Source organism: Branchiostoma floridae, chromosome 16 (assembly GCF_000003815.2).
Source record: "Branchiostoma floridae strain S238N-H82 chromosome 16, Bfl_VNyyK, whole genome shotgun sequence".
NCBI lineage: Eukaryota > Metazoa > Chordata > Leptocardii > Amphioxiformes > Branchiostomatidae > Branchiostoma > Branchiostoma floridae.
Window position 1 is genome coordinate 12,493,991 of NC_049994.1, and position 19,747 is coordinate 12,513,737.

Here is a 19,747-nt window from a genome sequence, read left to right on the forward strand (position 1 = left end):
CATATTTCAGTACATACGTATTTCAGTACATACATATTTCAGTCAGTTTTGAGTACAATGGATACATACATACTTCAGTATTTAACATGTAAGCACATCAGTACTGTGTAATGGAAAATATCAGCAATAGAAATCGCAAAAACAAACAAACAAACAAACAAACAAACAAACAAACCTGCGTATGTCAGGTACACCACCGCCATGAGGACGGCGGCCGCCGAAGCAGCCACAGCGAAGAAGAAGAGCGACCTCATCTCGGACTTGGTCAGGCTACTCAGGTGCGTGTGCAGGTACTTCAGGAACCCGTACGCTATCAGGAGCGCAAACACACCTGTGGGGACAAGGGAGGTGTGGAGATTTGGTCTAAAATTGAGACAAGATTATCTATTAAAGGGCAACAAGAAAAATATGACCAGTACATGTCAATGTCAAGTACTCACTGTATCTAAACTCAAAGGTATTTTTAAAATGTGAGTGTGAGTGAATGAGTGACAGTAAAGTGAATGAGAGTGAGTGATTGAGTGAATGAGTGGGAGTGGGTGAGTGAGGGAATGAGTGATAGTGAGTGAGTGAAAGTGTGAGTGAGTGTGTGTGTGTGAGTGTGTGTGTGTGTGTGAGTGAGTGTGTGTGAGTGAGAGTGAGTAAGTGAGTGGGTGAGTGATGGAAACAGTGTGACTTACCGGCTGATGCCATGTGTTCGCTGGTCCTGATTGGCTGGAAGCCGACGAAGGGGACCTGCATGGACAGCAGCAGGCCCAGGATGAAGAACGCACAGTACGCTGTGGGGGAAAGGTCAGAGGTTAGGGCCAGGTCAGATTCATCACACAACGGGTTTATTGTTTGGATGGTCATGGATATGGTCAAGGTTGCTATTAGCCATTGTGAACAGTTGTTTCTGTCATAATCTTGATGAAAATGCTAGTATGACAACACGATCCCCCTTTGAATCCCAGTTGTTGTCGCTCAGACAACATGTACCAATGGTATGGGAAAGGGTCACAGTCCTCAGGACATGATGTTCAGCTGTGGTCCACTGTATGTTGTACTTGCCAATAGGAGCTAGGGGAGTGGAAGAGTAGTTCTTCTCTGAGGTTTGGGACCACAAGGAATGATGAGGGCTGTTTCTTCACTTCTGAAGATCACAATTACTAAATAATAGTTACAAAAGGCTATGAAGATCACAACTACTATATGTAATATTAGCAGCTACAAAAGGCCATGAAACCATGATTCCATCCTTACCTACGAATATCCTGTAGGAGAACCTGCCCATCAGGAGCAGCACAAACACGTGCAGTGGGATGAGGTTGATGATGTAGACGTACCCTCCCCAGGCAGACACCTGTCAATCAAACATGTTACCACGGTGATGGTTACCACAGCAACACCAGTGGTTGCCATCATAGGAAATGGCTCTAACCGTGTATGTTGTTTATTCACAGACAAATTCATCTCAACAACTGGATAAGATACAGACACTATCACTATATATTTCCAGTGGCATTCATCACTCTTCTTCAGCATCACTAGAATAATGTTCACGCTAAAGAAGAGTGATAGATATCAAATAAAATGTCAAGAAATGATCTTCGTATCTTATCTAGTTGTAGAGATTGATTTATCTGTAAACAAATATCCTTTTAATTCAATATCTAACCTACAGTTAATATCTGACCTAAAGTTAATAACTAACCTTCATAAATGTATTCTAATTATTTGTCTAAGCTATATAGGAAAAAATAGGAAATTTTACACAGACAATACATAGAGCTGGACTCACCATATAGAAATATGCCAAAGCTGTACATCCTGCCCAGAATATAGACCCTGTCTTTACTGATTTAACCTGCAGAAAAGAGAAGGATTGTTTACTCAGATGACTGATATCATAGGAGCCGAGGTAAAACTGCTACCTAATAATAAATTAATCAGAATATTGTCTTTGAACATATTATATCAAATTATTGACAGCCAACAAAAACGTTCTTTTATACATAACATATAAATTCTTCTAAAATTAATTTTAAACATTTTCTTATGACGTTTACCTATAAACAACACCATTCATACATTTGTACATAACATTTGCATTGTTTGCCCATACATTGATGGTTAGTAGGGTAAAGGCTAAACATGAGGTTTATACATCTTTCATGTAGTGAAGGGCTCTCATTTGCAATGATTACTAGAATACTTAGTAGTTGAGTATTATACAAGTATATGGAACTGGGCCAAAATTAAACAGTGTAACAATACCAGCCCTTCAAATGTTGTCCATTGTCATTGTATCATAAGTGGTAGGGTTGGAAGTGGTGGCGGAGAGTTTTGTTAATTTTTTGGCTAAACAGAAAGCTTTTATCAGAGATACTTCAGACAACTGAAGTACCCTTGAAGCTAACTCAGTTGGAACTGCCTTTTGTATGGATTACGCTTTTCCTGGGTAAATGTGAACAAGCTAAAGTGTTGCCACGGTAAAAAAAGAAAATGTTTCAATTTTAAATCATAACTTCATTTTGTATATCCTGAAAGGCAACAAGACCCAAAATAACCACTGGAATTTTCTTTCCCTACGCAATGATTTCATTTAATACTAATAGTCCTCTACTAAAGTTGTAAAGAGAGAAAATATTTGCACTAAATCATAACCTACTCAAACAGAAAGACAGAATTGCAGCATTTCCTACCTAGCCTCTGAATAGTATATTCCATTGCGCAGATATATGTACAAAAAAAACAGCTCAGGTGGAACATACCATCTGTAAATAAGGGAGGGGTAGCCCTGCTCGTTTTCATGCATTTAGCTCTGGACTTAATCCTAAATAGAAAACTTCACTTGTCTAAAAAATCTGCCGGTCAAATTGAAAAACAATCCCCAAATCAATATTACATGCAACAGCCTTTCAAACAGCTAACATCCTAGTCTGAAGGATCTAAGCATGTCACTCATGAACATGCAGTACAAGCCTTCAGTGTAACAGATTACCGAGATATTGATTTTATCCTGCATCCCGATACTCTCATTTTGAATAATTGACACTAAGTGCCCAAAATACGGTTTTGAAAATTGTCTTGTCAGTTTCAGGGATCCTCAAGGTGTCTAGCGTCTTCAGTCCAATTGATTTTAGGTCAAGATAGGGTCAGGACCCAACCCAGATCGACCTCTCGAGTGCCCTCTTGAACTAAGAATAGCTAACGTACGGTACAATACTTCAGACAGTCTGCACGGTAATTTTCTAGGGCAGGGCTCGAAATACCACCTGCATATGCAGGTTAGTGCAGGTAAAATGGGAACTGTGCAGGTATTTCTGATGTCTCCCTGCACCTAACCTGCGCTGGTCCATGTACAGGGTTTTATGTATAAATGTCATATGCTGTGCATGTGGACTATGTTGTGGACCTATAAAGCATAAAAGAAAAAAAAATAGTAATAGTTCATGAACAATTTTAGTTTGATCCATACTTCCTAAATTCAGAGTGGTGCAGGTTAAATTTGTCTGGTGCAGGTAATTTACAATGTTACCTGCACCAGCGCTGGTATGCAGAAAAAGTATTTCGGGCCCTGGACAGTCTGCACGGTAATTTTCTAGGGGCAGGTTTGCGGGAGGGGGGCGATTGCATATCAGTGAGAGTAATCCTTGTGGGGGAAGAATACTGTACAAATTTGACATTTAGAAACGCAGTTCTGTCAAATCCTATCATGTTTCCAATCCCCCAGATGAATCTATTCCATGTAGACCAATTGCTGCAGGGAATACAGGCATTTATAGCTAAGCTAACAAGACAGGTGTTACCCATATGCCGCTACAAAATGTACATCTGGATTCAAACCCAGAACACAAAGTCAGGTAGACAATTAATCATGTTAACAATTACATTAAATAGCAAAGTTATACACATTATGACATGTGACAACCCCTGCATGGTAACGCTAGTTCACCTCTATTCACTGGGTAACCTATATCCGTTGTACCTAAAAACAGGATATTTCGGGATATCAAGTCGACGGACAGTGGTTTTAAATTACATTTTTTTCAATATGATGACAGTTTCAGAGCACCTTCCGTCAACTTGATATCCCGAAATACCCTGGGATAAAGGTTACCCCGCGAATAAAGGTGAACTAGCATTATACACACTGTCAGGAATATATATCAAATAATGTCTAGACGCTAGAAATCCCTCTAATGACTGTAAAAGACCATTTTCATCCCATACTATGCACCGTTGTATCAAGTATACAAGCCTCATAGAACTGTAGTTATGTAGAGTAGATGTAACGCTTTGTACCTTGTACAATTGTTGTGCAATAAAGTTATTATCATTATTATGTATACCATATAGTATTGTGTGAGAGTAAAAAACAAACAAAATGTACATCTGCTTGGTTTTTGGACCTGGTCATTAACATAATTATTATACTATACCATTAGGCTTGCCCTATACTATTGTGTACATGGAAAAATGGCTTTGATACTTGAATCCTTCAGACTAGGATGTTAGCTGTTTGCAAAACTGGCTTTGCTATGATTTCAAAACTGTAAAAATTGCTTGTATGAAAATTAACAGGTAGTATCAACAGGTAGTACTAAGCTACTGACAGAAGAAGAAAGAAAAGAACACACCTGCAAAAACAATATCACCTACCAGGGAAAACATAATAAAAATGTACTTACCCATAGAAAGTAAGTAAAAAGTAAGGCAAAGATGGCGATTCCCTCATTGTCATAGGACCCTGCTACTGATCTGGAGATGTAGCCAGGAACTGGATGGAATAAATAAAGTTTTACTTTCAAACCAAATATCTGTATCTATACAATAGAAAAATTTCTTTCTTTCTAGGTACTGACTAGGTACAAAAAAAGTCAAAGTTCTTCTAATATATTGTATGATTATTTTGTGTTCTGAGACCATACATTTTGAAACATTGCTGTGAGTGCTATTAACTCATGTAGGTCTTAAGTATTCCTATGATGGTTTGAAACATTGCATAAACATAATGTTCATTCATGATCTTTTCAATCCATAGCATAAATCTTTGATACACAGTACTAAGAAAATACATGTAAGTACAAAAATCATATTTTCTTAGTACTGTATATTAAAGATTTATGGTATGGATTGAAATGGTAATATTATTGTAAAATGAGCAAAATTACAAGTAGAAGATGGTCTGAGTTCCTTACCTATTGCAATGAAACATGCTGCTAGCAGCCCTGCCCCCTGGCTCCATAACTCTTTGGTTAACAAGTATGTTGCTATGGATGTCAACCCACTGGATGGAACATACAAAAGAATACAAAAGATGATTGAGTGTTAGAAGTAACCACCTAAAACAAACCATGGAATATATCGAATGAATAGATGAAAGTTCAATCTCTTCTTCTGGATAAATCAAATTTAATTCATTGAACTAAATTTGATTTATCCAGAAGAAGAGATTGAACTTTCATCTATTCATTATATTCCTGGATGTATAATCTTCACAAACGTAGCATGGAATATATCATTTTAAGATTAGTTTAATGTACTGTAAATACAAAAACTTTCGCGCCAACTACAGAACAGTACTGTAAATACTGTAAATGCATTAAGTTATCACGATGGCGCTACAAAATCACAGCGAACACTCCATTTTCTCAGTGGTTTGCTTTTGGACGACTTTTCGGAAACAATCCGACAAAGACTAAATCCACAAGTATGGCCGCCAAACTGCTATCATCTAAAAAACATCATTCTACAATTCTCATTAGTTATACCAACCGGCTATTGCCTAAAAGATGCAATAATATACCTAGTCTAACTCCCTACATCTCACCTGAAGGTTGGAGCTAAGAACACACAGACATCTCTGATATGTACAGTAATGTGGAGACTGTTGAGTAACCAGTGGATGGTTCCTGCTGTCACCATCAAACCTGGGTACACCTGGGTAAAGTGGAGACAGTCAAGCTGTTAGAGAGCCTGGTATACATTTTGAAGTCCTGGGTTCAAATCCCAGCAGAATCATCATAGTTCATACCAAATAGTACATACTGCTTGCACTTTTGCGTAGTTATTGTATGGGACTTGAACACCACCACTAGCAGTGGACTAGCTCCCCTGCTGTATGGCCAAAGGGCTGTTGAGAAGGAGAAACACTGCCCTATGCCCTATGCTTCAAAAGTCGTAGGAAGGATTTTTCTTTTCTTTTTTTAAATATCACAATGTTTATGACAAATGCTGACCCTTAGTATAGGCTACAGGTCAAAGAGACAAACCATTTAACTGCCGAGATACAGATAATGCTAGTTCACCTTAATCCGTGGGGTCATCTATATCCGTTGTATTAAAAAAAAGGGGGTTTAGGGATATTAAGCCGACAGACAGTGGTTTCAAACTGCAATATTTTGAATGTATTGCAATTTGAAACCACCGCCTGTGTACTTGAAATCACTAAGTACTGTTTTTTCAAACAAGAAATATCAGATAAAGGTGAACTTAAGGTGAAATATTCCAAAATCTACTATTATTTCTACATGTATCTACTATTGTAAAATGCAGACTGAAAAACTACATTCTAAGAAATTGTATGAGATACTTACCGTCCCCCCTACTATCCTCCCGAGCGGATACCACGCTCTCTCATCAAACCAGTTGAGGAAGTTATAGAAGCCATAGTTGACCAGGTGATGTGTGGACCTGTAGTTAAACCTGAGAAAAAAGACAGAGATGTTGGGTAAAATAGATGTAACTGGTACAGCTAACAGTAACTAGTATACACCATTAGAAAATTTTAGACAAAAAAAAGCACTTAAACATTGTGTCACATACAGTCAAACTATACTAACCACCTGTCGACATAGACCAAATTTCATAATCTCCAAGCAGATCCACGGTGGCGTAATATAGTATCAAACCCACCGTTTGACTCCCTTTGGCCGGCCATACTCCTTGGCCAGCTTTGATACTATCTTATGGCACCGTAGGATCTGCTTGGAGATTACAAATTTCATTGTTCCCTTGTGTACCTAATACCTGTACCTACGTGTATACCTGTAATTGTCACAGGTCAAAACCTAAATGCTTGGGGTATGTTATGTACCAAAAGTAATGTATTGAAACGAGCTAAAACACAAAACATTAAAGCATTTTACCATTATCTATATATCTGTTAAAACTCTGTTAAAAGCAGTTGTAAATAATCTTGATTGAGATATAGCAATAGGAAAAATTCACCACTTAGATAAGTTAGAAAGGCAGTTTGCTATATGTAGCTAGATTGTCACTCATAATTTCCAGCCAGAATCTTTATCTTTTTCAACCACCTTGACATTTTTGGCAAACTGCACATTGGTACCTCAAGCCTCGGCAGTTACAATACAAGCACTTTAACTCACAGGGCTCGAAATACTGGGTGCATGTGCACCCAGGTGTGGGTGCACAGGGTGCACCCAAATATTTTCTTAGGTTTGTGTATGTAAAGATATCAAAGTATACTATTATACATCATATTCTTGAAATCTAAGTGTTAGAAAGATAATAAAATGTCTGTCATGGTACTTGTTTACTAGTAAGAATTTAATAGCTTGTAACTAAGTTTTATCACTAGGTTATTACTTCAATTTAAGAGGTGCACCCAAAAATTTTTTGGTGTACCCAATTTCTTAAGCTGGGTGCACCAGTGCACCTAATACCAAAAATGAATTTCAAGCCCTGAACTCAGGAATATCTCTTGTAGACTTGGGAGCTATCCATACTCAGTCTGGTAGACATGTATGCAGTCATTTACAATGTTCAGGTTCACTACCGATGATTCCCCAAGATTATGCACCAATAATCCGTCAGGCTGAACATGCGCTTGAACTTGCATATGGAAATGGCTGGCAGCCAAATCTCACTGTATGTCTGGGGCCGAGGGTAAAAATGTTGTGTTTCCTGTCTCCTAGACTACTGTAAATGCGTTTAAGTTCGCGGGGAGTTAATTTCGCGGTAGCGGGAAAAAGGACTTTTCGCAGTGGTTTTAAGTTCGCGGTAACACCGTAGACTGCAGTCTAATACCATAATAGAAAAATGTTCGCGGTGGATTTAAGTTCGCTGTGAAGTGGTCACAGCGAAAACCGCAAACATCAATCCACCGCGAACATTTCTGCATTTACAGTAACCTGCCAACCCTAGACTTTTTTGTCTTTCGCCGCGCTTCCGCGGCGAAAGGCAATCAGACTGATATTAGATTGCTGTCCGTCTGTCCGTCCGTCCGTCCGGGTCGACCATGCCATACCGTGCTAGCGAGATATTCTACCCTGCAGATTCGATGGTATTGCCAAAGGCCATGCAAGTACTAGTATGTATGACATACGTATCGGCCTGCCATGAATGTGCTGCTTGGTTTATGCATGGCTTATTAGCAGGAATAAAGGACCTGCAATGTGCCCTGCACAACGTATTTGTAGACGTCTATTCAACCAAAGACCTCCGCGATTCAACTTGTACTATATCTGCAAGGTAAAGAGAAAACATTTAAGGTATCTTTGCGTACGTGTATTCGATGGATATCAGTCACACTTCGTTTCTCTTAGTGAATGCGGCGCGTACGAAAGGGTCCAAACGTTGTGGTGTCTTTCCTCCCAGTAGGTAGGGGTAGGTCGGACCTTACGATTAGGCGGTCAAGAAACACTGGGCAAGTTCCAAGGACGTTATCGTCCTTGGCAAGTTCAGAGCATAACAACGTTACAATGCCAGCAGTTGAAGGAAATCTTCATCTCACAATCTGTCACTACCACACGGCAATATTGCAATGTAATTGTGGAATATAGCGTTTTTCGTGTGCGTAGAAATGTAAAAGAAATTTTCTTTGACACGGGTGGGCGCAAAGCATCATGGGGCAGCAAAGAAAGTAGATAGCGGGGAACCCCCTACAGCTGTAGGATCAACCAATCAGAGGTGCGTATTGCGATCACGTGCACGTCTTAGCTAGCTGCAAGCGTAAAAAATCCTGGAATTGGGCGGGCAGTCTTCAATCCCAGTGTCAAAGATATTTCCACGGCTTGCGGAGCTAGCGGCAATGCGAAAAAAATCCTCGGCTTGCGCTGAGGAACTGGGCGGGCAGTCTTCAGTCCCAATGCCGTCGACTGGACAGCGGCGAGCACGTCGCTAGCTCGTGAAACACACAATGACGTAATTGCTGTTTGTTTTACTAGGGGTGAAACCGTCATTTCACCATGTTTCACTCTTTTGTCACGTAGGTGCAATATTTGCTTTCACCCTTCCATATTTACATGGGAACAATGCGAATCCGGGTGACACATTTTCACCGTGTTTCACCAACATTCACCCATTATGTGCCATTTTCACCGTACGCCGTGTGGTAATGATCAAGGAGGTTAAAAAGAGATGGTAGTTGCAATGGAAAGAGATCCTAAAATCTTCCTAAACTTCAACCTACACAAGAACAGCATCGGCTGTCCCGACATAGTCAGGAGAAAAGCAAGGTAAGGGGTGGACACAATAAACTATACAGCAAAATATGACTTTTAGCAAGGAGGTTAACCTCGTTGCTTTTAGTCCTTCTTTAACCTCCTTGCTTTTAGTCTTCAGATGCGCCATATGCATGACGGGTAAAATGTTGATTTGTACCTGTTTTTACAGATTTCATGTTTTTAAGAAACTGACAAATGTCGTAAGTGTTGTCCAAAATTTAACATTATTTGGCGGATATCCACAGTATTTGTTGTAGCATTCTAAAGCTATGAAAACTTCATAACTAAATAAAATGATAACATGCTCTTGGCCACAAAAGAAGTGACCAACAGTAATTATATTGTCTGGCTATGTTACATTTGCTATTTGACCTGGAGTCCAAATTTCTGGAGAATCATTATTTGTTTGATTGTTTGGTTGTTTGGAGGTTTGGTTGTTGAACCTCATATTTAAAACAAGGAGAGTTTTCGGTTTTTACAGTGAGTAGGTTAGTTCCAGTGCCACAAAGCCTGTGTCTACATCGAACATGTGTCTAGTTGTAACATATTTTGATTACCCCACAACTCGCTCATTTTTGCATCCCCTTTCCTTACAGAGAGAGCATTATTAAGCAGGTAGCTAAGCTGTTGGTGCAGATCCATGCCTTGGACCACGCCCTGCAGGTCGCCAGAGAACACAGCCTCAAGGATCTCAAACAGATGGTTGTCGGGCGGTAGCACATGGTTACCACACAGGATACTATACATCCTTCAGAAACTTGGGAACATGGGCTTTCAAAAAACTTACCACCTGTAGCTTTTACACTGGTCAGCTTGTGGTCATCTCATATGGTAAAGGATATCTAGTCCATTGTATAGTAAGTCCTTTCATGAACTAGTGATATTGAGTAGCACAAACTTAGATGGGGGAGGGGAGGACCAGGTCGGATCAAAGAAATCTCCAATTGTTTCCATCTCATGTGAACTGGGTTGACAGACATGATGTAAGATTTTGGTGTAGAAATGGCCATTGTAACAAACCTATACTTACCGGTATGTAATTTTAGTACGCCTTATTCTTATAAAGGATTCATACCTTCTGTAACATCTGGAGTCTGTACATGTTCATAGTGTGTACTGGTGCAGTCTCTCTGCTAGCAGGTAGTGAAGAAATACAGTCAGAATATGATGTCCTTTCCACTTTTACATTGTACAACTCAAGTGATGGCTATCATGAGGAAATATCTGCCTTTGATCAACATTCATTGAACGGAAAAAAAGCATCCATCCTGAATCTTAGCACATTCTAATCGTGTTTGGTGAAGACTGGTGACAGTGTATAGATTGACTTGAGTAGGGAACTGTGAGCATTGTACATACAGGAAAGATGTGAAAGCTATATACAATGTATCTACTGAGTTTTGTGGAGGTCTACTGTCAAAAGAGTCAAATAAAACTTGATTTTTTTTTTTGCATACAAAAATCGTTACCGACTGAATTTGTCAGTTATTCTATTTATGAATCTCCTAAAGGCACAGCATCAAGTTCTCTGACGAGGTCTTTTTTAACCTCCTTGGTGTTATTAAACAGCCGTCGGGGTCTCGCTGGCGGCGTCTCGCGTCCTCCCCAGCCATGTGGAAATTTTGGAAGGTCGGTGACCGGAGAGAGCTCGCCCGGAACGTCGCATGTATAGACAACTACTTTTGTATAGTTGCATATGTTGGAACAAATAGCAATTTATTACAGGCCTGCGATAACAAAACCTACTAGTATATTGTTTTCGTTGGCGTCCATGGGCGCCACCATTTTGTCCCAAGGGAGTGTCGCATGTTGGGAAGGGGTGTCGCGATTTTGATGTGTTATTACGATGTTACAATTTTAGGACCATATATCCGTGCACAAAATAAAGCGCTTATATACCGACGCTTTCGATCAGTCCTCTGATCCTTCTCAAGTTGAAATGACCCAGAGCCTAAGTCACGATGTGGAGAATTACCTCTATGAAATCCAGAATTGTGCAGAGATCTGACGTGGGCTGGGAGGCGGTTGCATGTGGAAAATTGCTTACTACTCGAAATTTCAAGGGATCTTCGTGGAAGAAACTTCAACAAAAGTGTATCCCTCTTTGATATATGTAAAATACACTGACTAATATTTTATCTAATTGATTTCAAATGAGAAGATTCCAAGCTACCCCGATGGAGTGAGTTTGTGGCCCATAACCACTGACGTAATGAATCAAAATCTCAATAATTTTGCTTTCCGAAAAGAAATGAAACGTTCCTTTCAACATACCACAATGAAACTGCATTTGCATTTTGAAACTCATTAAGTACAATTTTATTAACAGACACAGACCTGACAAAAATCAGTAAACTGGATGCTGCACCAATTAGAAAATGAACACATTATATCAGCAGGCATCTATACGTTTAAGGGCTTACTGGTGCAATAAATTACGAGAACAAATTGAATAAACTTTGTACGTCAACGTACAGAACAAGTGTTGTTCACATGAACATAGGACTTTATAACACCAGTGGTAATCAGATACTCCACTAATTCCTTAGTAGCGAAATGGACAATTGTTTTGAGTATCGCCCCTTCAAAAGTTTGCACAGACCATCAAGTCCGGACCTGCACCTGATCCTTTGTACCTGTACCTGAATTTTCTGTTCCAGTACCCACCCCTAGTTCATACCATTGAAACTGTTCTGAAACTCATCTGGTAAAAGTTTTACCTACACAATATAAGTAAGCGAAAGACCAGCTTTTTTTAAAAGCTCTTGTTTGAGTTGGTAGTGGAGTCATGTAGCTTCCAGTTAGACTTTTTATTCAGCCTGCTTCCTATTCAAGTTAAGACACTTGCTTGTCCTATCATAATGAAGGATAAATGTATCTATTACAATGTATGTACAAAATTAAAGTTTGACTTGACAAGTATCCAGACTCCTCATACATTTTAATGTACTTTGTTCAACTCTATTGTAATATGTATCACTAGAGTTTTGGCCAGCCTAAAAAAAAATTACAAGAAAAAAAAAAGATAATCCCTACCTACCGACCCTAATTTTGTCAGGACTGAAACAGGAAACACAACATTTTTTCCTAGGCCTGAGTCTCTTGATGGGAACAATCCTTCTGTCCTTGGCTTGTCCTTTCTACCCGTCTGTACTGACAATTATATTGGTACAACAAGTCAGAACGATGTTAGCTTGGACAAAAACGCCACATATTGCATACTAATGGGGTGTAATATCATGATTTGGCCTTTGAAAGGGCCGGCCATGAAATGTTTGTGATAAGAGCTGTTATCATTTGCTATCTATGGGAAAATATATTCTGATAATAAGTAACGGTTACAGTAGTTCACCTTTATCCGTGGGGTAGTCTACATGATCTGTTATTTTTAAAACAGGGTATTTAGGACTTTTTAAATATCTGACAAAACTTGTTTTTACGATAGCAAATTATAGAACCTAACTAGGGGTGGGTACCTGTATGGTGTACCGGTACAAAACTGTTTTTTCTTGTTTGACAGGTCCAGCAAAACCAGACCCGAAAAATCAGTGGACCGGATGTTGGAGTCCGGACCTGGACCTGATCCTCTGGACCTGGACCTGATCCTCTGGACCTGGACCGTACCTGTACCTGAATTTTCTGTACCAGTTGTAACCACCCCTAATTCTAACCAATTTCCTTTCCCCCAACCCTGTAGCCATTACAAATCTGCTGAAAAAGGCTGGCTCATCAGTGAGAGTTAAATCACGGCTCCCCAGGCGCTGTATCAGATGGAGACAAATAACCAGTCTAAATAAAGCCGTGGATAAGTCACTACTGTAGGGCTAGGAATACTGTGTGCATATGCATTTTTGTGCATTAAAGATTGGAGCTATACACCTAATTTTTGACTGTGGGTAAACTGGTGTACCTAGATTATATTTGTGTAGGGTTATGTACATACAGAAAGGTGTTATTCTATGCAGCATATTCCTGACCTTGATGTATCAGAAAAAAATTAGAGCCTTTGTTGTACATTTGCATTACTTTGATTTGTTTAAAACCTTTAACTTAGCTACAGAATTATGAATGCAAGCCCTTAAGACAAGCAGTAAAGTTTACGATTAGGTTTGTTGACATTCTACTTTGTCTTAATCCCTTAAATGTATGATCTACATACCGGGTAATGTAAATTTCTACTAAATTCTAGGTTAAGTACCGGTGCATGTAAATTTCTAGGCTAGGTGTATCTAGATTTCTAGGTTTACCTATCAGAGAAAAAAAATTTGGATCCCTGCATTGCTCCTGAATTTCTTTCCATCTGAGGAACTGTTCCTTGCATTGCCACGGTATTGATTTGGTGGCCTCTGGACCTCTGGGTAAAGATTCCTCGTGATTTCTCATTTGCACCTTAGTCCTTCCTGATTCTACTGTCTAAAGTATTGATCTATGTATCTACAGTGATGAGGCTATTTTCCTTCTCCTCAAGTATCAAATAGTAATGCTAGTTCTCCTTTATTTGCGGGGTAACCTATATCAATTCTTTTTTAAGCAGAGTATTTAGGGATATCAAGTCCATGGACGGCACATTATCTTGAAAATTGCTGTGATATTTTGAAAATATTGTAATTTGAAAGCATAGTCTGTTGGCTTGATATCCCTGAATACCATTTTTAAAAACAACGGATATAGGTTACCCAATGGATAAAGGTGAACTAGTGTTACAGTAAAAATAGGTTCTAACAAATGAAATTTTAAGCTGTTCTACAGTAGATGTTAGAGGATCAACTGTATAACAAGGAATTTCTCTTAAGATAGAAATTTTCAAAAATCAGTGTACAGATGAAAAATTTATTGCGAACAGTGGAGGCATGTAACTAGTAGAAGAATTACACAGTTCACTAAGATGAACATGCTGTGGTCAAGTTGTAAATTATTAACCACTGAATTTCTGCGGGTTCTGTAGTGGCAAATTACATATCAAGAAACTTGTTCTATCTATAGTTCAGCTTCTGACAGAGGAAACTGACATCTTGGTTTGTAGATTTGAAAATGATATAAAGATTCAAAGAAACATCTGATGGCTTTACTATTTAGCTAAGTAACCCTTTACCAAACTTGTATTGACCATTGGCTGAGGTTACAGGTAGAAATAGTTCAGCATTTGGCAATAGTAAAATAAAGAAGAGAGGCTCCAAGAAAAGATACAAATCTCTTTGAGCACCCCTCTTTATACATGCAAATAGAACAGTCCAACTTACACTGTCTTGCCTCCATACTACACGGAACAGTGACTTAAAATATTTCTTCCAATTAAGCCTCGCGCACCTTCGAAGGTACGACCTTTCCAAAGTGGAAAATTTATTGAGGATATTCCGAAAGCAATCTGCCAATACCCGATGGGACTATCCTCACACCTCCTGTCGAAAGGCATGAAGTTTGGGTTCACATAAAAGGGAGCTCAGTCTGATTAAATGTTTTATCCTTCTGTGACTTCAAACACAAAGCCTTGGCATACTGTGTGTGAGATAGCAAAAGGGCAGCGTGCATTGCTAATGAAATTACCGCACAATGAGATTCGCTATCGCAGCTGGATAGATGGGATGATACTTTCATTAGGGGCTCAGATGGTGGTTGGATTGGAAAATGCAGACAAATGTCATCAAAGGAATCTGTAGAATTGAATAAATCAATTTCGCTTGATTACAAAAACTTCATCAAATGTTACTCTGAAGGCGGATTGTTCGAATGATTGCCCTTTTCTTATTGGGAAATACAGCGGGTTATATTAGCCACAGACATATCAAAAATCACAGTGGTAACACCAAAATACATGTATATGCATGTATCATACATAGAGATTGCATTCTGGCAGAATTGCGGATTCTACTGGTAGATCCTAATAAGAGCCTGTAGATTTATATATGCTGCCTTAAATTCAAGTACAGTCAGAACTTCCAAACTTCAATTCATGTAGCCTAGATACCAGTTCCCAGCCCGATCTCAAAAATATCTATCGCACACAATAGATATTTTTGAGATTGGGCTGAGGTCTGGTATCCAGGCTACAATTCATGTCACTTTTATATATATCAAGGGCTTGACTTGAAATCTAGGATTCATTGATGGATCTGTAGATGGATCTATTGATGTAGGGACAAGATACGGGACAGTACCACGTACAGATTGTCATGGTCATAGCTGATAGACTAGAGGAGGGGACCTCCAAGATCGAGAAGAGTAGAAGATCCTTACATATCCCTAGCATCCTGATTGTCTCTAGCTCTGTCAACAAGGATTCCAATCGGGATCTCAGAGTCAATATAATCAGTGATTTTGCCAGATCAGAGGCTCTATCCCGACATATAAATGGTATGTGAAATAAAGGCAATACTAGAAAGGCAACATTTAGAGAAAATGCAGGAAAATGTGGGAAAATAGAGTGTTCATGGTGTTTACTTTTAAGTTTGCGATAGCCCCATAGACTGTAGTCCCATACTATAATGGAAAAATGTTCGTGGTGAAGTGGTCAACGTGAAAACCGCGAACATCAAAACCACTGCGAACATTTCTGCATTTACAGCATAGCCATTCTTGAAGAAAATCAGAACCACATTAACAAGTACTAGTACTAGTAGGCAAACATAGAACAAGTATTGCATGGTTGCTTACATTGATTGAACACTCATGACAGAAGAAGACAAAAGATGAAGATGAAGAGGAACCAGCAAAAACAATGTTATCCATACAAGAAACAAAATGATTCTTTTGAACAAAGTCTGCACAAAATCAATTTCCTTTATTCCTATGTGCGGTCTCCATTCTATGAATCAGCATCGTCCCAGCTTCTCCATCTGTATCTAAGGCGACAGACATCTATTTAAGTGTGCTGGGAGTATTCTGCCCCACAACAGCGTAATCTAATTTGCTACTGTTTTCTAACATGAGCAATTGTCATCAGAGGTAGCTGGGATACAGCCAAGAAAGACAGCGGGCATCGTCAGTGAGAGGAAATGCTGTATGATTGATATAGGTCTCTGACTGAGTCAAATCAAATCAAATTCCAACAATGCCAGGCTTCTACAGGAGGGTAGCAGAGAAACACTACAAAGCTTATCTTGGTTACAAAATGAGTATCAAGATAAAATCTTAGTTAACTGTTACTGAGCTGTTACCATTAACACCAGAAGTTCCACACATTTCAAAATGGCCAGAGAACACAAGCTTGGAGAGTAGCTTTTATGTATACTAGTAACTATAGCAGTATACTAGTACTTAGTCTAGTATTTTTTGCTTGAAAAGCTACTCTCCAAGCAGAGGTTTGGCTCTGGCTGTTTTTGAATGTGTGCATTCTTGTCAAGTTTTCTATTTTGTAAATTGTATCGTTTTCTTTACATCTGTCGACCAAATGGTACAAAATAAAAAGCCTGACAAAAACGCGTCTAAAAGACAGCTGGAGCTGAACCTCTGCTTGGAGAGTACAGAAAAGCTACTATTACATTGGATAGGGGTCAATGACCTGCAGGTGTCCGTTGATCCCTAAAAAATCATTGAAATGAAGTCAGCCATGTTCAAACTCAACGTGTCCTTTTGAGCTCGCATACTCCCTGGGCCAGCTACTTTTCTGCTGGCCATGGGTGATACCGGTTATAAGAATGAAGGCAAACCCTTGGAACCAAACGGTATCAACGGGGAATTCAAAATTATGCTGAAATTCTCTTGCTTCACCTAGGAGTAGGACTTCCGATGGCTTAACGAAGAAATGGAACTGTGCTTGTAAGCTCTTGAATCTGGACAGAATCAGTATCTGGAGCGGAGCCATACAGGATCCTGGTTACCAACAGAGGAAAATCCTTTCTCAATTTTAAGACTTTCTCAGTAAATGCATCAAAAAGTCCTTTAACTTCCTGGAAAATTGGAAATGTTCAGAGGGATTTGCTTTCACAGCGTTCTTGTCAGTTTTGAGTTTGCAGTTGAAAAAAGGGCAAGCTGAAGGCTGAAGTGATTGTGAAGCAGTAACTAAGAAAACCACCCACAGAAAGTCATTGTATGGGTGGAAAAAAACTTGCCAAGATCCATATTTTCCATCTAAAGTTGGTATCAAACCAGACAAAACAGAGGACACGTCTCTCTCTGTCTGACATTTGTGCTTGGCCGAGTTACAAGACTAATTCGCCCTCAATTTTGTCTGGCCATGAAAGATACATAATATATATGGGAGGCAATCCAACCTGCCTGATAGTCAGCCAAAAAACTCTCCACGCTGGAGGGAATGGGTTTTAGATGCGATCGTGACCAGGCTTTTACAGGGACTTTTGACGTCAACATTTATATGGAAAACTGCTAATGGTACAAGGAGGGGGAGGGGGGATTTATTTTAAAGCCCTGCAGGTAGGCATTATTGATAATAAAAACAGTACTGTCTGGAGGCACTTGTGAACTAAATCAGTAAATGTCTGCCTAGAGTCAGAGGTAGTAGCAGAGGAATCATACCAATTAACCAATATGTCAATAAGAAATGGGTTATATAGTTTTGCAAGAATAACATGCACGGCTTCTGTATCTATATCTGTATAGATATATGTAGACCTCGGGGTTGGACAAGTCCACTAGCCGGATTGTCCAGGGCAAGTGAAAGTGCTTATCAGGCAAGTGCATGTCCTGCACCACTTGCCCGATCGGGCAAGTAAGATTTTTCCATGAAAGAGATTTTGCTATACATGTTACCTTTCACAGTCATACCATCAAGCAGTAGTCAACACAGAAAAATAGAGCCAACAATAAAAGAATTCAATTGATGGAATTGAAAATACTTAGACAAATGTCATTTGCATGTTCAGATAAGTGAAAAGTTTGTTCAGGCAAGTAAATTTTCTATGTACTTGCCCGATAGGACAAGTAAATTTTACAAAAATTGCCCAACCCAGGGCCTTACACAATTTACAAACACTCATTTACTCAGTACAGGTTTTGTGCAGGTAGACACCAGAAATCTTTTGCACATCTCCAATTCTACCTGCACTAACCTTCATATGCAGGTGGTACTACTAAATGCATCTAAATTTTAAGCTCGCTGAGATTTACTTTCGTGGTAGCGGGAAAATGGAGTGTTTGCGGTGGTTTTAAGTTTGCAGTAGCGCCATAGACTGTAGTCACATTCTATTATGGAAAAATGTTCACGGTGGTTTTAAGTTTGCAGTGAAGTGGCCACTGCAAAAACCGCAAACATAAAACTACCACAAACATTTCTGCATTTACAGTACTACCAGCCTTAGATGCCATGCCCTGAAATTTGTGCCTTCCACTGAGAATTTAGAGAGCTGAAAGTTAACTCGATGAATTCTGCACAGTGGTTGCAAGCAATAAAACGATAGGTTTATTTTCAATTTTTCCCCCACCAACGAATGATACATCACTTCTAATGGGCAGCAAAATCTAATGCTGTTATGCATTTTTAATACTGATCGCCAGGGAATACAATTTTACGTCTTACTCTGCATAGATAACGTTGCTCCATTCTGATAAAGAGATGAATATGAATAACTGTACCTAGTTTGACTTGAAAGTTCAAACTATAATGAAACGAAATTTTAACTGCCACTGACGGACTATAAATACCAAATGCGCGGGTGTGTCTGATAGCCTGTACCAAGTGATTTCGGATGAACCTGAGGAGTGTCACTGGTTCTGTCGTAATTGCAAGAAAGGGGCCCAGAAGTTGTATCTCAGTGTCATAGCACTTACGGGGGAATTACAGTCAGTCAACGAGAAACTCCGTTTACTGGAAAGTAAGGATTCTGAGCTAGAAGCGAGAATACATCTCCTAGAAGAGTCCCAAACAAACACACAGCACACGAGCGGACTAACAGAAGAGCAACTTATTGAGAAAATCGTGAACAAAACTACAGAAACTGTAACTAAGTCAGTAAAAGACAACGTAGACAAACAACTAAGCGAAAAAGAGGACCAAGAGTCCAGGAGGTTAAACCTCATAGTGCACAACCTACCTGAGTCCAACTCCAGGCAAGGTGACATAGACAGCTTTACTGAACTCGTAAAGGAAGAATTCAAGTTGAAGGTGAATGTCACCAATGCCCAGAGACTAGGTAAGCCAAGTATTGAGAATACCAGACTGGTCAAGGTAACCATGGCCAATCTAAGTGAAAAGAAACAAGTACTGGCATTGGCCAGGGAACTGAGAGAAAGCGCACACGAGGTCTACAGCCAGGTCTACATCCGCCCAGATTTAACCAAGAAACAACTTGAAGAATCAAAAAACTTGAGAGAGCAACTGAAAGGAACAAGAGAAAGAA

The 19,747-nt window shown here is 39.4% G+C and overlaps 1 protein-coding gene across 2 annotated transcripts in view; it reads right to left on the reverse strand.

Annotated features, from left to right (window-relative positions):
* The window catches only part of LOC118403582 (dolichyl-diphosphooligosaccharide--protein glycosyltransferase subunit STT3B-like), a 33,901-nt gene that overhangs the window by 9,349 nt on the left and 4,805 nt on the right, over nucleotides 1–19,747 (reverse strand). For both annotated transcript variants that reach the window (XM_035802327.1, XM_035802328.1), the window contains exons 2-9: nucleotides 6,582–6,690; nucleotides 5,816–5,925; nucleotides 5,184–5,272; nucleotides 4,674–4,762; nucleotides 1,781–1,846; nucleotides 1,243–1,342; nucleotides 681–779; nucleotides 176–331 (exon numbers count right to left, since the gene is read on the reverse strand). In XM_035802327.1, the coding sequence (XP_035658220.1) occupies nucleotides 176–331; nucleotides 681–779; nucleotides 1,243–1,342; nucleotides 1,781–1,846; nucleotides 4,674–4,762; nucleotides 5,184–5,272; nucleotides 5,816–5,925; nucleotides 6,582–6,690 (818 nt within the window). The remainder of the gene's footprint in view (nucleotides 1–175; nucleotides 332–680; nucleotides 780–1,242; nucleotides 1,343–1,780; nucleotides 1,847–4,673; nucleotides 4,763–5,183; nucleotides 5,273–5,815; nucleotides 5,926–6,581; nucleotides 6,691–19,747) is intronic.